General features: G+C 41.3%; 1 protein-coding gene across 1 annotated transcript; it reads right to left on the bottom strand.

Moving 5' to 3' along the window:
* Positions 1-1427: 1427 nt before the first annotated feature.
* On the bottom strand, positions 1428-25403 carry foxp3a (forkhead box P3a). The gene is made up of 13 exons (XM_036530695.1): positions 25336-25403; positions 11159-11319; positions 10223-10300; positions 8449-8539; positions 7441-7654; positions 6449-6553; positions 6256-6343; positions 5061-5135; positions 3374-3521; positions 2831-2907; positions 2646-2747; positions 2011-2132; positions 1428-1515 (listed from the first exon to the last, which is right to left on the bottom strand). Exons 2-13 carry the CDS (start codon positions 11315-11317, stop codon positions 1428-1430), a joined length of 1347 nt encoding a protein of 448 aa, XP_036386588.1. The 5' UTR covers positions 11318-11319; positions 25336-25403.
* Between the last annotated feature and the right edge of the window lie 659 nt (positions 25404-26062).

Raw genomic sequence — 26062 nt, 5'->3', positions numbered from 1 at the left:
GAAATCAGAAATGCCAAATCCCTGCCTGTTATTAAATCAAAATTGAAGACTCTTTTACACTTGCCTTGCTTAATCTTCCCTCTTGCTTATTTTCCATTTTCCTCTCTATTTCCACTATGCCTATACACATTCCAATGTGTTTGTGGTACATGTCTGAAATCTTGTAGTATATTTATGCATTTACCCTTTTGCTGTTATTGGTTTTAGGACTTTTTCACTTTGTAGTAGCCTTGAGACAGCATGTAGTATTTTAAGTGTTAGTATTTTTTGATGAAGTTTTGGGGGTGTGTGCCCCCAGCTTTAGCTCAGAAGTTTCCTATGAGTATGGTGGCATGATCCTGGGCTGTGTGTACATCATGAACCGCAAAGAGGAAAACAAACAAAAACCACAGGATTTGAGAACATCTAAAAATATGAAAACCCTTATATAAGGTCTATCAAAGAAAGACTTCTTTTGCATATTGTCATCAGTCTGTTTAGAATAAGATTCTTTGTGTATGATCATGCTGCTGCGTATGTAATGCTCTCCTTCCTCAGGATCTGATGTGTCTCTCTTGCTACAATGCAGAGTCACAAATCTGAACATCTTCGTAAATGAGTTACCTGAGTTAAGGCATCATTGTGACATTCAAAAGAAATAAACCTTTAAGGGTCAGACAGTCCTCCATTCGGACACACGAAAAAAACGTTCTTGTGTTTGCAAGTTTAAGAACGTCTTTCAGTAAACTTAGTTTTGAGAAATGAGTTCATCGTGATCATGCTTTTATTCAGTCTCATCTAAAACATTTAAGCACATAACACACAATGGTGTCTTGACATACAATATTTGTGAACACAAATCATTACATGTTTCCAAGTACAAACACAATGCAGGAATGGTGAGATCACATACTCTGTGCTGGAGTTCGAACACATAGTGTAAATATTTTATTATTATAGTGGAGTAATTGTGGTGGCATTACTATGCATAAGACAGTTATCGCCACTGTAAAACCATACAAAGACTGTTATTATGTTAGGCTACATTACTTAAAAAAAAAAACGTATGTATGATGTAGTATGAGTGTGTTTCCATGGTTCTGTAAAATCTAAACAAATGCTTGGTAAAATAACACATAATGCCTCAACCCCTCATAGCAAAATACTGTACCTGCAAATCTCAGATTGCATTTGAATGTTTCTTTTTCTAAAAAATGACTGTAAACTGACATTAACATCAGTCTCAACAATAAAACAACACGAACATAAAGGAAGAAGTAAAAAAGAGAACAGCCTCTCATATATTGTAATTCAACTGACAGAACCACATTATTTGACTCTCTCCATTACACAAACTGACAATGCACACAGGTATTTGGATTCTACTGCTCTATACTACCTCAGATTACTGTACGCCAACGCTCTATAAGCTCTCTGCTTTGTGCATCTCAGCGACTCCCTGTCTGACCCAAAGCTGTGGCTTCCTGGGGACACAGGAAGGTGTAGGGGGCCAGCCATGTCACATCGTGGTGGTCCCTAAAAACGCACAGCATATGTGCTAACGTTAGGTGGGCATAAGATGTGCCAAGTGCAATATACAATATATGAGAGTGTCCATTGAATTCAACATTCTGGAGCAAAGAAGCACGTCACTTTTTTGCATGGAATGAAAGGGATGAACACAATGACTCTGTTTGCCAGATAAAGAAAAGACTTGAAAAAACTTTTTTTGTGAAAGTATTCCACTGTTCAATAATAAGGTCTTTTTTTAGAAGATGCGACAGTGTCCAGACACAGTTTCTGTTGCTTTTTGGTTATCATGCTTTCATTCAACATTAAAATCATGGATGTACTAATAACCTTAAGAGATATCCAATCTCTCCTCAACCAGCACCACCCCCACAGGGTGTGGCTAAACAGCAGTTGGTCAAAAGGAAATGGGTAATGGGTGGTGTGTGTGTTTGTGTTTGTGTGTGTGTGTGTGTGTGTGTGTGTGTATGAGAGAGAGAGAGAGAGAGAGAGAGTGTTTACCGGTTAAACTTCTGTCCCTTTCTCCTCTGGAACTCAGCTTCGTCCACCGTCCACACTGCCCCCTTCCCACCCTCCACACGCACAAAGCACTTGTGGAGGCTCAGGTTGTGACGAACAGCATTCTGCAGGTGGGGGGACATGGAGGGGATGGGCAAAGGGGGCCGAAATTTAGACATTTCCACACACTTGGATAACAGAGGTGCATAAAACTGCACTTTCTGGAAATATAGAATTTGGTGAGCAGGTATGCTAATCTAGCAAGATGATATTGGCACACAGAGGTGTAAGCCTGCAGATAAGGCTCAACACTCCCTCTGAATTCAATGATGCAAAAAATGAGAATTCAATGTTGTAAAAAGCCCTTACAGCTGTCTCAACCCCCTCTGTCTGATTCTTGTGCTGGCGTCGGTTTTTCAGGGTTCTTTGTTTCTGGAGCGAGTGCTGAGCCTTTTTTTCTGCTGTCTTACCTGAGCATGAATGTGCTTTTGTGAAACTATGCTCTAGCCTCACACCCATTAGGTGTGCAGGGCTTAGTCCGACATGTCAGATGGGGTGATACTGGGCTAGACCCCATCACCATCACCGCAATTTTCCAACTGTGTGAATCGGACCGTGAGGCCAGGTGGACACCTTACCTTCCAGGTGGCCGTGTTGTGGCGGAAGTAGAAGAACATTCTGGTGAACCAGTGGTAGATCTCACTCAGGGTCAGCTGCTTCTCTGGAGACTCTAGAATTGCCTGCAAACAGAACTGACAGCTAGAGGGTGCTGTTGCAGCAGCATTCTCATTCCGGTCGCTAAAATGACTTGATCATTACGTACCCATCTGATCAAGGAGGCGTATGTATAAGGCGGTCTGATGTTATTGTATTTGTAACATTCAATGCTGGGGATGATTCCTGTGGAATACAGTAATAATTAATACCACATAATAAATCAACAGATCGATGATGCGGTACATTGAGCTGTGTGACAAATTGGTGACTATCATGCCTGATTTACAGTTCATATAGTTCTGCATCAGCAGTTTGCTTAATCTATGTCTGGTTTTTCTTGGAAATTAGCAGAAGGAAATACAAACTAACACATGAATACAAGAAACCTCCATCTGGAAAGGGTTGTGGTGGTAAAGTTTGGCCTAGTTCAGAAATATCATTCCACGGATAAAATAAACCCTGAACATCTAACATGTGACACTGCAAGCCAAACCAGAAAAGGACAGCCCCCTTCCAGACTGAGATGGGATTATGCTGTACTACTGATCTCTCTGCAGAGCAGGTTAGGTATAGACCTGAAAAAGTGGCTAAATGTCTGAATAAATGCCTGTAATGTAATCACGCCGAGTGCTGGGACGATGAGTGTCACCTGGGAGGGAATGAGACGTGGGGAGGTGCCAGTGGGCCTCTGGCACAAGCTCTACCGTTTCTTTGCCGGTCCTGTGGAGGGTGCCGTCTGCCACCCAGGACAGGGGTGAGCTGGCCGCCAGGCTGCTCTCCCCCTCCATGCCCACCTTCTGAGTGGGAGAGAAGCAGAGAAACAACAAAGTCGTCTCATCATATTTCGATTTGCCAAGGGATTACGCAGATTATCTGAAACACAATGGATTCCACTCTCAGGATGCGGGAAAGAAATAAAAATATATATCTTTTTGCTTCCTCCTCTCTTATTTCCTTTCATTCATTACTTTTTTCTCTGGAAATTCAGCTGGAGAGACACTGTGTTTGGTTTTCCAGTTATATCACATAGAGCTGACATATCCACATATGTCATGCATGTATTGTATGTAACAGTTAATATGCCACTTCCCAATGTAGAGCTGAAAACAGGCTGGAAGGAGCTGGAGTCTAACCTGGCTAACCCTGTCCAGCATGACTTTACTTTCCACTGCATTACCTGGCATCCAAAAACTGGCATCCACCCAGATTAAGACAATGGCCTGGACTTCCCTTCCTTGGTCCGTTGCCACTCTGTATAACTACTGCCTAACTCTAGTTGTTTGGTGTGATGAGCATTAGCAGTCTGTCCCTTTCTCTATATCACATTCAGTTTTAAGTGCTGATGACTGAACTGAGGCAACTCTATAGTTTGCCGGTTCTGCCTGCAGCTCACTTATAACCAGGCCTGCAGCAGTAAGGCTACAATCCGAACACAGTGCAATTTCTGCACGTCACAAGGAAGTGTACAGAAAGTGAACCTAAATCGCTATATGAGATGGCTACTGTGCTTGAGTCATGTTTTGAAATGAGTTATAGAGTGTGCCCCCACCCCTGAACACTGCAATGATTTCTGAGTCATGTGATGACACCCGCTTTGCTACCCTTGCTAGCAGTGCTACATGGAAGAAGGTTATAAAGTAAAACATATATAACTCGAGGATACACAAAATAGCCATCTATTTCTACCAAGGCACATGGCTACTTCTTTCTACTCATGGTGCTTCCAAAGTTTGTCCTAGCAGGTACCTGTGGTTGGATCAATAAAACAATCTTTTGCGCACAATTTCATCATGTTCCAAAAGTTTCACAATTTCCTTAAGTTCCTCATCTTCTGCTTCTGTCCAGTGTGTGTTCTGGACTCACCACTTTCCTTCGTTTGCCAAATCGGCTTTCTTAATCTATGGTTGTTTTGCTGCTTCTCGCCGAGGGCTGTTGGCCCTCAAGGTTCATGAAACTCAACAGACCGCACTGAACACTGCTAGAATTTTACCTTTTCCTAACACCTTAAGCTGAAGGACAATTTCAAAGTGTATGTGCCCAATTTAAACACGAATCAGCTATTGAAAGAACTAAACATAAGTAACACTAGCAAGCATTTTAAAAGAAATCTTGAAAATTCACCTAGACATTGAACCTAAAGTTAGCAGTCCTGGTTCCAGCTGCACAGTGAAAAAAGGCTACAACTTACAACACATGTATTAAGTGGCATAAATACAGACTTTAACACGCATTGGTAACCACATTCTTTCTCTCTCAATACCACAAACACACACACACGTGCACACATTAGCTCAGGGATAAAGTAGAGGGACACGTGGATTACCCTGAGGACTTACTGAGTAAGTGGATCGGTGCTCGGGCAGGTGCAGGTGCAGTTGCATTGCCAGGAGTCTCTGTTTCTCCACAGTGAGCTAAAACGACAGCACGCAGTTTTGTAGTAAATGCACACACACGGCTCACGCGGCGAGACTAATTCTTCCCTTGAAGTCCTTCGCGTTACCATGCTCCTCGCTCATTCAGCTGGAGAGAGCAGGTTCATCATGGTTCACCTCAGCATTCATTGTGATGCGAAATAAGTCAAGGGAAAGTTACCACAACAGCTGAGGCAATTTACATTCATGTACCACATCAGTGGCACACATGACAAAATAGGGACATTTTGGTCAGTGTTGCAATCTTGTATGGCAGGTGTACTCATTATATTACATGATACAAGTTTAGCAGACACTCTTATCCAGAGCATCTTCCAGCACAAGAGAATGATACATGCATGGTTAAACAACATTTCTACATTTAGCAATGTGGTAAATTTGTAAGCATGTACTGCCATAACTTGCTGAAATGCACACTTACTGTAAACGCAACTCATACCGCATAATTTTACCACTGACATCATTGTGGGTAAAAGTCTAAAATCTCATTCTATTGTCTCTGCTTGCATGTGTGGATTCCCACTAATTTAAAACATGTTGTTCAATAAAAAACAATAAATAGCCCATGTCATTTACCATTAACACATCTCTAGGACATGAACACTCTCTTCTTCGATAATCACCTCTAGCAGCCAGATGCTCTTCTTGGGATGTAAAGTCAAGATTTTTTGTTGCAATTTACAGAATTAGGCTACTTCTTTGTAATGTGTAAGGGAATCAGAAATTATGAATATGCTGCTGTCATTACATGTTTCCTTTGAGTATGTAGCAGGAACTCGCTTTTCCGTATCAGTATGATCAGCCACTCCTCAGCGCAAAGGAAGTATTTTGCATTTTCTCTACCCATTTGTAATGACATGAGCTGTTTTGGTTTTAAATTGTCCTGCTCACGTTCACACCTGCATTGTGGAATTTTCTAGATTTCGCTAACATCGCTTAATTTCATGGGAACTGCGCCTGCTTTGTTGTGCCTTCTCGGGAAACGGAGTCCGTTATGAGTGAAACCGAAAGCGAAAGACGCCCGCTGCTACGGGCGACACTCGGCCCCCGCTGCGCCTTCCGCTCCTCTCCCCTGGTAGTGCCCCACCGGCGGACGGACCTGGTTCTCCATGTGCTGCACGATGTCCCGCTGCACCCGCCACTGCGAAATGCTCTTGTCGCCAGGCCTGTGGTCAATGCACAGGTGCCTGAGGGGAAGGAGATGAAAGCTTTTAGGCTGGGTGGACGGGGGGGGTACAAACAGCCAGCCTGCACCTGGGTAAACACCAGCCCTCTCAGACACACTGACTTACTTCAGGAAGCTGGGGTACTCTTCGAAGACCTCCTCGCAACCTGGCCATCTGCAGACACCATTCATGAAGAGAGCGCTGGTGCCGTCTGGGACACGCTGCGCGGGGCTGGAGGGGAAGGGAAGGGGTGCTGTCTTTAGCCTTTTTTAATTCTTAAATGTTCACACTAGATTTTCACAGAAAGAGTCTGTTCACCCTCACCTCACCCTCACTCTCACCAACTCTTTTCTAATCTAGTCAAATCAAATAAAACTGACAGACCATGGACAAGTATGTATGTATCTATCAATACAATTGTGTGACCAGTCATTCTGAGGGAAAATGACAATAATATAATTATTCTGCTGATATGTAAAACTGTGGCTCAACTGCTAGCGGCTTATGCAAATGTTTATGTTCCAACTAAGTAACTATGACTTAAATTTGATCTACTTGTGGAATTAGCCATGTCACGTAGTCTGCTGAATTAGCAAGAGTGGTTAATAGTGATACCAAACCTCTTTAAAGAGTCACTGAACTGACTGACACCTCATTAGCATTCATGTGTACTACAGTCTGGATTCATTGTCAGATACCAGTAGCTGTTACCCCCGGATTTTCCCTTCCTGGTGACTGGTGCAGCCATGTGAGTGATGATAGAGAGGTACCCAGCTAAAGGAGGATTTCTGCACTGCAATGTGTGAGTGTGACTCATCGGCTTTTGCATGTGGGAACGAGGTCCTTTGATGAAGACATCCAAGGTGATGACAAAGTGGCAGCATTATCTGTGCTTAAGGTCACAAAAGCAGTGCCTCCACACACTGCCATCATAACCAGCCACATTCGGATGGAAAAAAGAAGTCACCGCACATGCATCAATCAGCTAATTAGTGAAGAACAAATAACTCTCAACCTAGTGAGAGCACAATAGAAAAATCAGCTGGCCAGAGTTGTCTCAAGTGCTATTTTAGGGGGCAAATATCCCCCTCTCCAGCCAACCTCCAAGCCCTGCTCACCTGTCATTATGGCCAGAGTGGGCGGAGCTCTGCTTTGGGCTGGACCTCCTGGGCCAGGTGGTGTGGCTTGTGTGCTGGGGGGAGCGGCCCGCTCGCTGGGGTGAGGTCCCCCTCAGGCCCCCGCCTGCTTCCACCTTGCACGTGGGGGTGGGGTCAGAGCTTGGCGTCGGGGTCAGGTCCGAGCGAGCAGACAAACCGGACAGAGTGGAGAGGGCTGCGGGAACGAGGCCCAGACACAGGGGGAAACTGAAGAGGCCTTTATAGAGTCGCAGCACTTTCAGCCTCTCAACTGGAAAACTGAACATTGCATTTATGGGCACACCATAACTGTCTGCACCAGTTTCTGTTGCTTCAAACAGTACTGTACTGGCAGTTGTGCAACAGTTACAACATAACAGGAGGTATGCATGGCGTGGGAACAAATGATGTGTTCAATGCCAGCGATATGTCTTTGCATGGGCCTGTATCTCTAGTGCACCTCATCAAAATGTTTTTACAACGAATGGACATCTATTTTCTTGAGTATTTTCTGTTTTAGACCTTACATTTGAGTAACCATCTCAAAAGTGTTTTAAACTTGCTATCCAAATCTTCCTAAAGTGCAGCAGCATAAAAACTTGCATCTCTGGTGCATGCCATTGAAATTGCTAAATATTTTTCTTGTAATCTATCTTTTTCATCAGCCACAGAATGTGGAAAAATGATGAAGTGATACTCACACAGTATATTACATACAATGATGTAATTACAGTGTTTATATCAAGATTCTGAATAATATAATATATCCTATAATTAATATATCCTCAAATGATGAAACTTCACACAGGCACAGACACAGGCACAGACACACACACACACACACACACACACACACACACACACACACACACACACACACACGTATACCACACTTACATGCTTACAGACTGCACACACGTATACCACACTCATGCACACCAGACACACACGCACTGAACTGAAAGCAGTGCAGAAAAGTGAGGGACGTACCCTGGGGCAGAGACCCGGTGCCTCTGCGAAGGACGGAGGGTCTGTGCTGACCGTACTGAAGGAGCTGTTTGTTCATCTCTTTGGGGCCACACTGACAACGAAAACAGCATCAGCCACATTCACCAGCCAAGGGGTAGCAGTAACAGTAGCACTTCAGCTAACAAAGCACAAAGCAGTGGTTCTGCAGAAAACACAACCAGCTAACAAAGCTGGACTAGGAGTGCTTTATTGCAACTGAATCTGTACCACACACCTCACCCAGTGACAGTAGTTTCACTAATTCCTTTCTAGTCACATTTACCAACATCAGCCATCACTTTCAAAATAGGAAGGTGGTGGCTGAAAAGTGGGTTCTCTTAGACATGTGGGAAAGATTTGAAGAGAAAAAGATTACCAGGTGTCAGGCTATGAGGATGTAGATGTTGAACCGCTTGTGAAGTAACCAACTCTACCTTACAGATGTTACAGATGTAAGCACCTTCAAAATCTTTCTGCACCATGTGTGTGACATGTAGGAGAAATGTGTTTGGGCAAAAATTTCATATGTTGTTGTCAAAACATACAGCACACTGACCTGTGCGCACTGATAGGCAATGACATACTGTACCTGTGCACATTTGAGCATGTTATGTATACTTAACCTGACCAGAGAAGCTTGGTCAGACTCTAGGTTTTGTTCATTTTACTATTGTTATTTGTAACAGCACATTGTTGCTGGCTGTAGAGGAGGGTTAAGCCGAGGACAGGCCCAGTGAACACATCTCAGTCTGCTCGCTAGTGCCGTTAATGCCCTCACTCCACAGGGCTGAGAAGACACATTTTGTTATGGCCTGTGTTCACCAGCAGATGGCGTGTCTTAACACACTGGTGCAATGAACAAGTAAATGTATATTGATATGGGAGTGCTGACAAACTCTTACTGTCATTGTTAACCGTAGATGGCTATTTTTACTGAAGCAGAAATGTTGAAAATTCCACCTTTTAAATTTAACACAATTTTAAGATTTAATTTTCAGAAACCCACTGTATGTGTAGTTTTAATTGTTTATGAATCTGTGACATGACACAGCCAGAAAATACTGTAATGAGGAATACATGGGGCAGCAGTGAAGCATGGTGGTTATGAAGCAGGACTCGTAACCGAAGGGTTGCTGGTTTGATTCCCCACTGGGGCAGTACTGCTGTACCCTTGGGCAAAGTACCTAACCTACATTTGTCTCAGTAAATATTCAGCTGTATAAATGGGTAACATTGCAAAAAAACTGTAACTTATGTAAGTTGCTCTGGATGAGAGCATGTGCTAAATACCAATAATGTAATGTAATAATGTATATGTCTCTGCCACTAGCAGAGTGGCAGTAGAAACCATTTTAATGACTTTGTTTCAGCTCTGGATTGGTCCTACGATTGTGAGATGTCAGAGGAAACACCACTAGTCAAAAGGCTACTGTACCAGTGCTATTTTGTTCAAGCCAGGAGGAAAATATTGTTGGAGATCACATTATTGAAATATATTGCCTGTGTTCTCCAGCAGGTACCTCCAGAGACCACCTCTGTGTTGCTGTGCCCTCTATGTACACCCAAGGTGAGTAACCAGACCTCCGAAGTAAGGACCTACTCCAATTTCTGGATTTGCTTTGTTTTACCCTAAACGGAAGTTCCCAATCCCATTTTTGGGCTGTCATCAGTTTACATGCGCTGTCTTGTATGAGAGGAAAATTCAGTTGTGGGGAGTGTGTGGCACTGGGCTTTGGATGGAGCCTCAGGCCCTTACCTGCTGGAGGAGAAAGACCTGGAGCTGCGATGCAGTGATGAAAGATCCTCTTTGCCCAATCACGAAAGGGAAAGGCACCTGCGGACGGTAACACTGTGCGTGACCCTAGACGTTGGAACCAGAGTTGCCCTGCGCAGCTCCAGAAAAGGTCTCAGGAGTTCATTAAGAGAACCAGACTCAAACGAGTGGCAGCTGGACAGAGGTCTCATTCTTGGTCCTGAGGTTCCAGCACCTAGGCTGTTTCACACATCACCCCAAACCACCTGTTTCTGGAGGAGTGAAACTGGTGGTTAATCACTGATAATTTACCACCCACTTGTTTCACGAGAACCAGGGTGACAGACGTCTCAATAGCACTCAGGTATTGTTGACAAGCTTCTCTAACTTAGACGACATAATAAACCACAAGGTGGTTTACTTTTCCTCCAATGACAGCTTCAAGACGATGTTAGTCTTCTGTCATATGGTACAAAACATTTTTTTTTCATTCTTTCATTCCATTTCAACCTGAAAAAATGTTGACAGGAAGCTTGTATGCAAAAAGATAAGAAACATTCCCTTATTGAGAAAGCTTTTTACACACCAACGCAACATCAACGCTGCTAAGATGCGACTAATTCGATTTAGGATCACAGGGAAAACAAACTAGGTGGTCCACATTCAGAATCAGGGTTGGAGTCCTGCAGTATAGCTGGGCAGAACTGTGCTCCTAGGAAAGCTGTGACAAATTCCTGAAAACTGGTAAAATCAAAAAACTGTTATGCAATGTACCATTTTATTTCAAAATTTGAGATGAAAATGCTTGCGAGGATGAGTCTTTAACAGTATTTTAAAGATGACTTAGCAGTGTATCTACACTCACACCTGTAAAGTACAGCATGCTTTAATGAGAGAACTCTCAAAATGCTCAGAGAGTAGTGCTGTAACTTGCTGTACCTGTGGTGTGCTGGACTGAGCAGGAGGCTGAGGAGAGCTGCGCCCGTCCAGCCAAGGAACAGTCCCCGGCCTTTCCACTCGCTCCTCCTGTGGCTGCTGATGCTGTCGCCCCCTGGTGGCCCCTCCACTGCTCTGCGTCTCGCTCTCATGGCGTGGCATTCCTGGAGTGGCAATATCAATATCAGTGTCAGCGCACCAATTCCAGTCAAGGAAACACTGACACAGGGGCCACTCACTTGCAGTTCAAGTGATGACATACCACCTTGCATGATTGGCCATGCCAGTAAACGAACATCCGCTCCTGCCCATTGCTCAAACATCCACATGCCTTTAATGATGGTTAGTTCATAGACAGACCTGTGCAACCTTCACAATTGTGACACAAGTCTCTTTTTAATGAAATACAGACACCAGGAGAAATAAATGAGGTACCAAACAGTGATTCTACATTATTTTTTGATTTAAAAAACCCATTGAAAGCTTCTTCATTCATTCTGGAGTAAGATGGCCCTGAGGAGAATGCATTGTATTGGCTGAGTGTCCACTAGTGTCTTACTCTCACACTACAGCTAAATGCAAGGCTGAAGTGACTGTCACTCTTTATAATATAAGCATGTATGCATTAAAAACACCAGAGGCTGCCGGAGAGCAACACTCACAGTGGAGTCAGCTCAGTCATCTGGTAAGGAAGTGCCCCAATAAAGTTAACAGGTGCTGACACGACTACACAGAAGTGCTATAAGTCCCACTGTGCCTCTCAGGAGGCCAGCAGGGGTCCAAAGAGTCAACCTGTTACAGCCAGGCCTGAAGGAGCTGTGAGAGACACGGATGAGCCAAAACTCTTTTTGTTTTCCCACCTGTACCTGCCTTCTCTAATAGTACCAAACCTGTCAATGTGAATGAGTCAAATGAGCTCCTCTGTTGAGTGATCATGGCTGACATTTGACTGACATTCAAACCACCAGGTCCGTTATTACTCCATGGATAAATGGCTACAAGCACACAGTGGCTACATTCACAAAAGATCCATGCTCTGTTTTAAAGGAAAGATGACGCAAATGAAATGTGAAAAGGTACTTTTCTGTCAGCCGGAGAATTTACTGTAATACAGGCTTACAAAGCACCTAGAGAGGACCTGCCAATCAGTGCCTTGAATTTCAGTTTAGGCATAAACATAAAACTTGCATTTATAATGAATGCGGCCTGTGCATTTATCTCAGCCTTCAAGTTAAACATAGTGCAGATCCTCAGTTAAGATACCTGCTTCTAGCACAGGCTGAGCCTTACAGCATGTGTTTAAACCCGTCTGACGGTGACCGGGACCCCGTAGAAGCCAAATAAAATGGCTTCGCTCCACTGATGCCATTTAAAGGCTATGTGATATCTGCTGCCATGCGCCCATCCTTCCATTGGCCCTGCCACAGTGCACTATGGGACTTGTAGTGTTGTAGTGTGGCTGTGGCCGAGTGTACTGGAGGATTGTGCTCGCCCTGCTCCATCACGAGCATATTGGGGGGGGAGGGGAAAAATTCAGGAAGGAAACACTAAAAACAGCTCAGATTTTTCATTAACACGGTTACCGATCTGCACACTGTCACAGTCTGCACACCTCCGGTTTGCACCACCATTTGTCTTGTTTCACTGAGTGCTTGTTGGAGAGGGATGCATTTTTCTAGCAATTTTCAGGCGTAGAGTATTTCCCCGCAGAGAGATAACGGAGCAGGTGCGAGCGCAGCGTACACATCGCTTGCAGTGCTTGTGGTCACGCGCAGGTAAATTCCAAGGCTGCGGTCGCAGCTTTGGCACACGGCACATGAGCGGTAAGCGGAGGCACACGCAGGTGCTAGGAGACTGTGCTCTGAGCATGGTGGGGGGGGGGGTGCAGGGAAGGAGGGGGGCGGGGGTTCACGCAGCGGTGTCAAGTTTCCCGGAAGTGTGCGGGGGGGGGTGGGGGGGGGGGGTGGGGGGATTGCCTTATCACGCCACACATGGCATCCTGTATCCCACAAGAAGCCCAGAGCATGAGAGTGTCCCTGGGAGTGCGCTGCTGAACCAAAAAAAGTCTGTCTGTCCAATCTGTCCACAACAAGCTCCCTGCCTTGGATGCGGATCGTGCAGGGATACCCTTCATATTTCAGAAGAGTGGGGCCTATGTACTGTTTAACATACACTCTTTGTGTGTGCGTTCATTTGGGTGGAACAACAAAAAGCTTGAATGGTTGCTTGAGAGACGGGTGCATGTTCGTATTTGGAACCTCTTAACTGTCCCATGTGCGGGCTGCTGTCCTATGTCATTATTAAAGCCCCCTCCCCCCTGCTACTGTCCCATGTTATTATTAAAGCCCCCCCGCCAACCCCTACCTGCCCCCCCCCCCCCCCCCCCACACACACACACACACACACTGAAAGACACTTCATGCGAAACACTCTGCACAAACAACAATCAGGAAACAGGAATTCAGAAGAAAAAGAGTACAGAATCTCTGTGGTTTTCACTCTCTTGACATTTCAAGAGAAAAAAAGAACTTCACCCTGACGAAAGAGAGAAAGTTTTCACTGAAGTGCAATAATGTTGTGACGTTTCATGATTGATGGGCTACTGCTAATTAAACGGATAAAAATAATAAATAAAAAAAAAATAATACCGTTAAATAGTCAATTACCAGCATCAGGAAATGACAGGATCCTTAAAATTTTGAGATTCACATGATGTGACAAAAATAAAGTGAGTGCTGATGCCTACAAGTGAAAATTGTGACCAAACTAGTGAACTGTAAAAAGCAGTCTGAGTCACAATATTACATAATCAGAATGCAACTTTAAACTTTTAGACAAGTGCATACTTTCAAACAAATATAGACTTTTGTTTTAATTGTTGGAATTTTGCAGCCTCAGTTGCAACTCCACCATTCACAAAATAAAGTGATTAAAACCTTGTGTTTAAATAGTCTTGAAATGTTTGAGTGGGAAGCCTGGTTCCAAATTAATATTCTTACATGTACAGATGATGTATTTTCATACCTGACGTATTTCTAAATTATATATTCTGCTGATATCATGAGGTAAATTTGTGTTCATCTCTGGTGTCACACATATATGGATATAACGCACATATATTATCCTGTGTTTTTTTCTGTGTTGACTCAAACATGTTCTACAGCTGTCTTTACAGAACACTACAGAAAGTCAAATTTGCCTGTGAGTAGACAAAGCAACTCTGTGCTGTACTACTCATCACACTCACTGTTCTCACATACTTGTACTTTTTATAGCTGTTTCTCTGGAATTACAGCGGGTTGATTTTAACAGTTGTTCACGTAAGCTGTGCGCGTTCTGTGTGCGTTGAACCGCAGTTCAATGTGAGATCTACCTAAAATAAAAAGAATAACCTGTTAAATCTAAGCTGTAAGCCGTGTACATGAATGTGTGCAATACATCTTGTTGAAGCATTTGTATTTCACAGTACTTGTACCTGACCAACAATGCGCAAGAATAAAATGATGAGTAACATATTGGCAATGTGGATTAATGGCAGCATTAGAGCATTAGCGTTGCCATCAAAACCAAAGTAGGAGAACAGATGAACTGCAGAACAGTAATGCTACACTGAACTGACTGACTCTTATCTATGAACTGGTAAAGAGTTCTGTTATAGCAAAGGCACTTAATGACACAGGTGGATTGATTGTCCCACTGAATGAATGTGTGCGATTATCATAATGAATCACCTTCATTAAGTCGTTGCATACATGTATTTATGTGATCAAGAGCTCAGACGGAACAATAACTACCAGGACTACCCAGATTCTAGCATCTTGCCTCCAGCATTATCCTCGGTTGGCGAAACAGTACTCGTAATGCGAGTTGTACATACAAAAAAAGAAAAACATTAGAGTTGCATGAAATGAAAGATCATACTCCGATAAATTGGAACTCATTCTGTTTGTTACCGTGGAGATAGAAGACATTACAATCCATGATAAAATCTCAGACAGAAAATTTTTTTGTTCGTCTCAACATTCTTACCAAGAAGCACGCACTTCCAATTTCTTCCCCAGCTATGACATTTAAAATCATAACCCACCCCCACTAACAAAATGTCACTCTCACCTTTTTCTTCAAAAGCCTGGCAAAAAAGAAAAGTTATGGAGGAAATGTTTTTTCTTGCAAGCATTTTAGTTTTTGTGGGTGTGGTGATTGTATGTGTTCTGCGCTGTAATTGGGGTCACTGTATGTGTGTGTGCACATGTATGGAAAAGAGAAGAAGAAAAGTTTCAAGAGAAAGTGATGTAGGAGAAAATGGTTCATATGTTATGATTTCTTGTTAGGTTCCTTGTAAAACACGTGGACACTAAAACACCTGTACAAATGGTTACATACAAAATACCTCAAATTTCAAATTGGAATGATGGGCATTGCTGATTTGAAGGGCACATTGTTGCAGGGCACCTGACAAAATCCTCATTACCAAAATTAACGAAGCAGTAACCCCCTCGACTAAGACACACACACACATACACACACACACACATCACAGTTGGGTTGGTCAATAGTATTGCATATCACAGAAGATTACACAAGAAGTCTACACTCCAATTAGATGAGCTGACAGCTGGAGTTGGAGCCATGAGTTTTTCACACTGTTACACTTTCTGACATTAAGCTGAAATTGTCAGAAAAATGCAGTCAATGTACAATCCTTGGAATTTGTAATAAAATAACCTAAGGAAACCTCCATAAAAATGAAATCCCTCAAACAAAAATACTAACAGAGAAATGAACATGAATTTTCATACAGTGTAATGAAATAATAAATGAAGTCCTAAAAGGATCACAGCATCACAGCCACTGAGCGCCCTTTTTCCACCTGGTAGATGGAAAATACTCAATGTTATTAAATACTTTAAAATGCTTGGTGATGGTCCCTATAAGATCTTTATTTTATAATCATTTAAAAAAAAACTTGTTTGCACAGCTGCAAACTCTCAAAATCAATCAATTGGAAAAGGTATTTGCGTTAATGTCTGTCATTGTCAGCATCAGTAAATTAAATATAGTCTTAACTGTGCAGTTACCAATTGCAAAAGGTCAGCATCACTATGATTATTATTATTTTATACAATATAGTTCAATGCCTGGTGATACTAAAAGCAATGGTATAAAAACTCTTTCTATTTTAAAACCACAACCTGAAATAAAGAAAAACTGTTGGAAGGCAAAGCTGTAATCTCTCAAATCCTCATATATATTCATTCAAATATTATATACATAGATGTTGGTTGAAATGGGAGTAGTACTGTGTTTGCATTTAATCAACAGCCATTATCACATTGTAAAATATGTAAGTCTTAGTTAATATAGTCCGGTTAGTATAATTAAATATAGTTTTTAACTATGCCAGACTCTCTAATGCGAATCCAGGTGTACTGCTGACACTAATTACATAACTTTAGATGGACCCGCCTAGTCAACTAACATTGAGACACTAGCTTTGTTCATATGACAGATTGCGCTCAAAGCAAACTCCCTACCAGAAGCACAAAGCACGATATTACTTCAGACACTAATTTCAGAACGACAGCGTGGATATCTTAATATTAGTCATAATTACAGTTCCATATCTGCAATATTACTCGGGGGAGTCCAGATCTTGGAAAATCTGAAAAACATTTCTCACTTCACAATAAGCAGGCATTTGACCTCTCATACCCAAAGTGTTTATTGCAGAGCTATGGCAGTCCAGATAAAGGCTGTCTGTGTAGCTCTACTTATTTTTCAGTGGCATCTCAACATGTTTTTGAAAAAAAAAAACACCTCTGATGGTGTTAGTCTCTAACAACCACTTTCTTTGCACCTTGTTTTTTTCTAGTTTAAATTCTGGGAATCTGTAATAGTTTGAAAAGGAGCAGCAAAGTTCAATAGCTACTTTACTGAAAAGATGCTGAAGCATGTTTCTTTCAATACAACTTTTCAAAATTTCATAGGAGGCTTGATTCTATGAATTTATGATTCTGTGATGCGTTGAGGCTTCTCGTTCTTTGTTCTATCTTCAGCAGTCTTTCCATAACAACACCAGCCTTAAACAGTCCATGTCATCTTTCCCAGGTCAATTAAATTTGAGTATCAAATTTAAGCAATTATATCTTTTGTATTTAATTTCAGGGTGTGGAGGTGGATATTAACATCATATTAACTAAATGTCAAATCAGGACTATTATAAAGCCATTTGGACATTATTTATGTCTCTTTAAATTTTACTTTTGATTTACTGTTGTTGTGACTTCCAAAGCAACATATTTTGTTGTGGAAGTCACAACAATGGTAAGTTCAAAGTAAAAAACATTCAGATAGATAAAAATGTTAAAAATGTTAAAAAACCATTTTTCTCACAACACAAATTATAATTTAGCACCAGATGCTTCCACACTAATATATGTCTGTCTGTATTCTCTATCCGTGTATAAAACATCGCTTTACTGAACACATCACAATGCTGCAAGCTAAAACTGCATTCAATATACAAAGTTACAAAACATTATATAGTGTATGTTGATCAAGATGTGCACCTACTACTATTAAATTTTCAAAGACGTGTTTCTATAAAAAATGTTTTTTTTTCTTTCAGAACTTGATGAACTCTCCAGATAGATGTATAATTTAAATGCTAATGGCAGCCTCAAGTGATTTTTCAAACAGCTACTCTGCCCTTTAAAGTAAACCACAGAGCCAGGCCACCTCTACCTGCATGTACATCATGTCATCACCTCCCACATGCTGGGGCTCTTGACTTTCTGAGGACTGGAGAAAGGTTTAACCCGATGATTTGTTCAATCAGTGGTTGCATTTAACAGGACCCAGTTCTTGGTAAATCTTAATTTGAAATGTGCGGTTTGCCTGGAAAGTAATGACATTAAAACAAAGGGAAATGGTCATGGTTCCGTGCACAGTTCTGTGCAAGCAATCAGCAAAATTATTTATTCATACACAGTTCTGTGTGAAAACCCTAAAATACGAAGACTGATGACAGTAACGTCACATGAGCACGTAAAGCACGTCCAGTTTAGGTGAATTCAATGCCAAATGTACTACCACTAATTCTTACATAAATCTAACTAACCATTGAATACTGGTAAAAAAAGTCTAGACTTGAGCTTTATTTTGTTGTGAAGTTCCAAGCAGTTGGAAGGTATTAGTCTGGCCCTTGTACCCCTAAAAAGCAAAGTGTTTTTATGTTGATTTTTATGAACAGGGCCTGGACTTGAGCGACGTCCGATTGCACATTTGCTTTCAGGAGAAGAAAAAAAGACTAAAAATCCCGTCTTTTTGCCTTATACGGTCAGTCTAACAAATCGATCACTTCACATGGAATTGATCTCTTTGATGTGAGCTGAGTCACATCCTCAGTATAGCTGCAGCATGTTTGAGCCCCTAATGCAATGAGATGTGCGGACAACATAAGAAGAGGCCGAGTCAGGAGAGACCGCAGAAAATTGTGGGAGAGGGGTGAGCATAGGAGCTTTCACATGACAAGTTAAAGTCTGCTGGTAGAAGTTCATCTGACTCACAACTTCCATTTAGCCCACTGACTCACAAACCTGTCTGCTTTCAGTCTCACATAACCTATTTTTATTTCATCTTACAGTGGATGATGTCCGTCTCCCACACTTTACACAGTTGTGGATATATTTCTACTTCATTAGGGGAACAACACAGGGCATGGTTATTGTTATTATTATCATCTAATTTGTTATAAATCTTAACTAATAAAATTTTCAGTTGTACAGCACTATTAGCTGCAATGGTAATAGCATTATGTTGAAATAATCAACAATTAATAGTCGACATGTTAGCATGATTTTTCAATGGCAGTAAGCTCTAGGCAAGACAATGAACATGGTGTGCTTTAGCTGTGTTGTGTGGCATGGATTCATGGTACATTTGCATAACAAAGGCTGGAAGTTATGCCATTTCAATAACTCTCTTTTTCTTCAGACCAAACAATTTCCCTTTGTCTGTTGTTTTTCTGATATGCAAATACAACAGTAAAAAAAGACTGCGTTCACAAAGGTCAACAATCTTTATCTCTTTCTTGTGGTAGTATGGCACCAATGCCATACATAATATATGCTCCAAAAAAAAAAAAAGACACAGCAATCTTTGTTGTGTTTTCTCACTGCTGAGCTACAAATGAACCCTCACCTGACTGAAATCATGTTTACTAAACTGCTGTAAAATAAATATCTGGCACAAAAAACAATACTTTTGTATCAACACTGCATATTTAAAGACTGCAAACATGTTTTAGCCTTGGTCAGTGTTACCATTACTATCATTTTTGCCGATAAAACTCCAAACACTTTGAATGATGATTTAGGATAAAAGTTTATTCCTTGCATTTATTTAATATAGGGGACACTCGGCTTGGTTTCACTTTCCCCAGGGCTGTGTTTGACAAAGTAGCAAAATATGACAGCAACAAGCACCAATGAACAAAGAAAGCATCAAAAACCATTTGTAAATTATTCATTTTTTATGTTCATTTCTTCATTTATGCAAATTGTTTTTACAAATAAATGGTGCATATTACTTGTAAGTTAGTCAAGAAATCCTTTTAAAATACGTGTGCATTGAAACATGTCTTCTCTAAACCAAAACTGTTATGGCAGAAAAAATTCAGTTCACAGTTCTTCTTTAGTGCAATTGTGCAGATATTAATTGTGTCTTGGGACAGTGAAATGAGTCATAAGTTAAAAAAAGTTTCCCTACTACGGCCTAAAATATTGCAATTGGGTTACAGTCAACAAATTTTTGCTTTGAGTTTTAAGAGCCACTGTATTGCCTATTTTTTGAAAAAACATTGTCAAAGTGTATATAAAGAAGGGTTATGTCTCATATTTCACTTTTCTAAAACAAAAAGCACAAAATTCTCTATTCCATTGTGAACACTGCAGTACGAATCCACAAAAATTTGCAATGTACTTCTCATTTTCATCATAATGATATTTGCTAAACCCATGAGAAAGCCTCTAATACATTTATATACTCACTGCTGTTGCTAAGGAAGACAGAATTTATTTATTAAATACTAATTTGCTCATAATTTTACAGCTTTTAATAATATGGTTTATAATAATATTATGAAAACATAGCTATAATTTTGTCATCACCAAAACTCACAATCCCCTATTTTCAGTAATGTCAATAGCTCATACTAATTTTTTAGTCACTGTAACTCATTTTGCTGGGTCAAAATTATCAATTGTAATATGGTGCCCATCCCAAGTATGTCCAGGGATGATCTATCCAACAGGATCTGTGCTACAGTCAACAAGCCTTCTCTCTGGCACAGACGGTTGCATTGGGAGAACAAAACTGGACAGGACTGACAGAAGGCAGACAACACTGGCAGCCCAGTCCAGCTTGGCATCCTGTACAAATTTGGGAAAACCAATTCAAGCTCCACATTGACTTCTAAATGAACAGCTTCAGAGGAGGTTAAGGATGACAACACTTGGCAGCGGTCAAAGGTCTATAACAACGGGAACAGTGACTCCAGGTCACAAACATTGTCATTAGAAGTGGCCCCAAACTCTCAGCAAGGAGCAGAGGCTGCAGGATGAGTAAAAATTGTTGGAGGCAACAGCAGCTCTCTGACTGATCAGCCAGAACCAACGGCTGAGTTTATGCTTGCAGACCCAGAACTGAAAGAAGTACGGGTGGTCTTCTGTTTCACAACAATCTGCTTTTCCACAATCTGTATCACATAAATGCCACCATGAATCCTTTTACAGCACAACAGCGTGCTTCACGTCAAGTGACAGTACAAATCTGAGAGATGAGAAAGAGGCTGAGGAGTCAGACAGAAAGTGAGAAAAAGCCAGCGGAAGCAGTCAAATAAAAAAAAAAAAGTCTGAAAAGGCAATATATGCAGATATGTATTGTTACCACGAGGGTCTTGTTTTTAGTTTGTTGCCTTTTTGTTACATCAGTTTCCTCTTTTCATTCAGTAAGCCCATGAGGGGGAGCTTTCATTTTGTTCTTTGTATGTGTCCACTGCCCTGTGAATGAACACCAGCAGGACAACTGTGATTTGCAGCTTTCTGTTCTGCGTGTAGTATCATTTTCAAATCCTCACAGAGTCTGGCACAATACTGAATAGTTATACCGTGCTTACATGTGCGAAGATATTCAAATATGCAAGCATTTGCTCAAATAATATCTTAACATTTTACTCAATTAAAATATTTAGTAAAAAGATATTTCTAGCCTGTATTCAGGATCACAGCCCACGACTTTTAATATTGTATCTATAATAGGACCCACAAACATTCAGAATTATTGTTTCTGGGAGTTTCCAGGAAAACACTGCACTCTTGAAATAAGAAAGGACAGCTGTACCTCCCACACCAAATGGAGTCCTGTACAGGATATACAAAAACTGCCCAAAACTGTTACACTCTCTCTGGCAAATACTTTGAGGAGAGAAGCTATACCACAGTAGCGGAGAGTTGCAAAGGGTGATGTCGACACCTAACAGGAGGGACTTAACCACTGGATCTCCCTGACGCTTATAGCTTTGTAATGCAAAAACTGGCACGAGCAACCAAGCACAGGGAGCACATTCCAGGGGAGGAGTGGAATTGCATCATAGATCGCTATAGCAACTTGAATGGGTGATTATTTGCCAGCTCGCACTACTGAGGCAACATCTGGAGGGTGAGCTCATGACAAGCTGCACCATTGCAGTAACCATCCTTGCTCTCACCACAAACGTTCTTGTACAGTCACCAGAGTTGAGACTTGGAGGTGGGATCTTGGGTACAGCAGAAACCAATTAGAATGCCTATGGATGATCTTTCTGTCACCACTGAACGATTGTCGGACACCAGGTGGATCATTCAGAGGCAGGAGACAGTGGTCATATTGGCTGGCATGAAGCTGCATCCAGCAGAATCACATTTGCAGTGCTGAGGAGGAGAAAAGCAGGGGACACCTGTTGCTTCTAGGAAGCAGAGAAACTAGCCCCTTCAATTACAATAAGGCCAGTGATGGTGATGGAGAAGGTATTCAACTGCCACAGTACAAAATTAGCAAAAAGCTTTTATATTTTTATACTTCTTCCACTTTAAGCAACCCTGTGAAATGGAAGTGGTACATTAGGCTCATCTTCACCTCAACAACCTAATCTCGCTAGGCTTATGTGCTTGAGCAGTCAGGAGAGATAAACGAAAAACAGCCAACCACTGACTACAAGCCACTGACCAACCTACCCACCCTTATCCCTGGTGGAACAAAGCCAATTAATTCTGCCACTTTGGCTTCCTGGTCATTGTTATCTGATGTCACTGCTGCAAAGATGAGTGTCTTGCAGACCAAGGCACTTGGGAGCTCCAAACTCCAAGTCACAGGGATATCTTACCTTATCTAATGTCCAAGACTAATTTCAGGAAGGACTGACAAGTGGCAGTGGATTGGACAAAGTGAAGTTGACCGACCTTACATACTACTGGTCTCAGAGTCATCAAAATAGGTTTTTATGTTGAACAGGATTGTCTGATATGTACCTAGAATTCCCTACTCGACACTACCTGACATATTTTCCTTTTTCACCACCTTACACCTGGAAATGCAAATGGTCAGAATGATCAGAATCCATTGTTTCTATCAATTAACAGCAGAAATTAGTTGAAAAGACATCCGATGGAGCTTAATTCAGATCAAGCTCAAAAGCTACTTGCTCCTTAATATTTCAAATAGCGGTATTAGTAATGGCTCTGCCCCACTGAGTAAAACACAGTTTTGCAAACTACCGTCTGATTGGCTTGCCTCTCTCTGTGGTGTCTGTTTCCATTTATCATAACTGAGTCTGTTGAACTGGGCTTCTCTAATCCTTTATCTCATTTTAAGTGAGTAACATACATTAATGGAATTTACTTCTTCTGAAGACAGAAAGTATGATATGGAAGATGTTCCTACTGGGTGGATGTTTACATCATACACGTTAACACATTTCCAAGGCTTGCAGAAACAGCAATTTCACTTTCACTATTAAGTTGATACCTATTTAATTATGTATGAGCTGCTGTCAGACATATCTACCATTCAACCAACGCAGAAACTCAAAGCTGTATAGGCCAAAGGAGTGGAAGCATTTGCGTTTGCTGCTGGAGGTCCCGCAAGTAGAGACGGTGAATGTGCTGCAGTGGAATGAAGGCTGACGGCTATGGAAGGCCATCAGCTTCTGAGACATGACCGTGGTTTACTCAGAGGTAAACCATCGGCAACACCCGAGAAACAAAAGCCTCAATGTAGCTTTGGGTGAAGCCTTACGTCCCACAGGTTTCAGCAGAGCTTGGCGCTACTCTGAAACACAACGTGAGGCCTGATCAGCCACCGTGAGTTCACCTGGCTGGTCTCAGGCTGTGACTTTGAAAGACCTGCGACACCTGTTGACATCCCCCTGGTACATGACTGATTACCCGTCCAATCAATATCATCTCGCAGATGTGTTTGACATCGGATTATTTTTTATAAGAGGCACTTGTTTTTATATTCCACTCAAAACCTGTCAGCCATGATTCATACTCAAATGTGACAAACGCAGCACCTAAGATTTCTGCTTGACTACGGTACTGAACTATGAAGTGTGAACGCTTCAGAGAATGTAACCTGCACACCATTGCACAAGAATGCAATCCATAAGATATCACACTTAGCTTTTTAAAATCCTATCAAGTGTTTCTCATTTCTACGCTTGCAGTTCAGGATGTCTGCGTTGACATCATTAATTGCATTAGGGTGTGTCAGCCACATTATGCATGTTTTGCTATGAACTGTGATATCTCGACAGGGACTGTCATAGCTGGAAATGCAAAATGATGACTCCTAAGTGGCTGTTTCTGAAAATGACCAGATAATGAATCGCACAAGAATTACGTTTACTGTTTCACTGCTTTTGCTGGGTGATTTGTTTCACTGTTGCACACAACGCCCACATGAAATGTGCAACTTGCAAAACAGAAAAAGAACAGGAAAAGGCAGCTATCGACCATTCGCACCCAACCACAAACTTGGGGTGGGAGGTTTGCTCAGTCTTTTTAAAACCACTTCATGCGGGATGACGCCTCTGGTATGTTCCATAGTCTGGATTTCAGGTACATTTTAAAATAACTGAAAATTCTTTGAAAACCACCGTCTGACAGAGCTTACAAAGGAAACATGAAACACGAATATGTCTAATCTCTTCAGAATATCTATCTATCAATCTATCAAGAATAGTTTCCTATGTCTTGTCGACTAATATATTATTCTTTGTTCTTTTTCTGTATCATTATCATCACCATCATCATCCTGGGCATACTGATTAGCCTGTTGAAAAAGGTTATAAATGTACTACTACACATTCATTAAGCATAATGCATTTTCTCTTCTTTTGATGTTCTACTTCTGATCAGGAAAGGAAAGCAAGTTTTTTTCCTATTCAAAAAACCTTCATGAAAATATCGCCTTTTAAAATAACACTTTTAATGGAATTATCAAAACATAATGTCATCAAATACAGCTATATTTTATCAGGTATGATTTTATCAGCTCTAGTATAAATAGGCCCTCAAAATAAGGTGTGCCCACAGTCATTTTCAATATTGTAGAGAGATTGTTGTCATCCTCATAATCTTACTACCACTCATCACTGGCAAGGAGATCAATTTGAAGGTGTAAATGAAATACTGTAGTTTTGACACACTTTACATGAGCCACAGCACTGAGATTCAATCAAATACCTGACCCCCTGCTCAAATCAAAAATGATAAACCAGCTCTTTCTGTCTTTTTTAAGACTAGTTTTTTTATGATCGTTTACTGGCAGGAAGTTCACAGTATGTTTAAAGATCCTTATGTCTCCCCCATTTCACACACAAGTGTTCTTGAGTGAGACAAAAACACTGCACAATCAGGGTTTTCCTAAACACATCGCTGTATCTTGAGCTACAACCTGTTGTTCACAGTATGATCAAACCTGTAACGTACACATCCTTTTTTTCCACAGGAACATATATTTTTGGTAAGTTTTTAGTAAAAAATAATTACAGCAATAGTAATGAAAACAATCAATTCCACATGGTTCATTGGCCTGATGGCTCATTCCTGATCTTTGAACTCTTTGTATATTTTACTCACCGCGTCCAAGAACCCTGTGAACCTGCAATCTCACGGATACTAGTGCAAACAAAATAAGTGCAAATAATACCGTGAATAGGAAACAATTACATGTGCTCCAGTTGCACACAGAGAGAGAGAAAAAGTGTGTCATCTTTACCTCCCACTTCTCTCCCTCTCGTTCTGCAGAAGGCTTCAATGATGGTGAAAGGCTGAGAGGAGAGGCGAGGACTCTGCAAGGGAAGGCAAAAAAGTTAGCGTGGATTTCACACCGAAGCTCCTCGGGAGAGAGAACGCCTTTGCGGCTGTCTGCCAGCACCTCTGTAATCAAGGAGATCTACTGCTGTCAGCCACAGAGCTCCATGCTACATATCAAAAGACTTTGGAGTGGCTGAGATGCAACCTGCAGGTATGTTTGGCAAACAAAACAAAGCAAAACAACGAAAAAAACACAGGTCAAAACCAGTCTGGCCCACTTGACAGAGTTTACAGTCTGTAGTTCTTACATTTGAAATCCTCCTTATTTCAGGCACACATGTTCTACATATACATCAAGAAATGATTCATTAATGTATATTAATAATCAACATGAATATGATTAGAAAGCTTATATGTAGATATACAAAATATAAAATGTAAAATATATATAAAATATAAAGAATCAAGATCATGTGATTGCACATGAATAATCTATAGCTTATTTTTGTATCTGAATAATTAATATTCTATGGACCCTCATGTACAAAGT

Source organism: Megalops cyprinoides, chromosome 6, assembly GCF_013368585.1.
Source record: "Megalops cyprinoides isolate fMegCyp1 chromosome 6, fMegCyp1.pri, whole genome shotgun sequence".
In the NCBI taxonomy this organism is placed as follows: Eukaryota; Metazoa; Chordata; class Actinopteri; order Elopiformes; family Megalopidae; genus Megalops; species Megalops cyprinoides.
This window is presented reverse-complemented; position numbering and strand designations above follow the sequence as displayed.

Excerpts from the sequence above, each read along its gene's own strand:
- foxp3a (XM_036530695.1), bottom strand. The coding sequence starts at position 11,317 with ATGCCACGCCATGAGAGCGAGACGCAGAGCAGTGGAGGGGCCACCAGG. Across the intron at positions 8,540-10,222 it reads AGGTCTTTCTCCTCCAGCAG|TGTGGCCCCAAAGAGATGAA; the intron begins GTAAGGGCCTGA and ends TTTCGTTGTCAG. Across the intron at positions 2,908-3,373 it reads CACGTCTCATTCCCTCCCAG|GAATCATCCCCAGCATTGAA; the intron begins GTGACACTCATC and ends TGTATTCCACAG.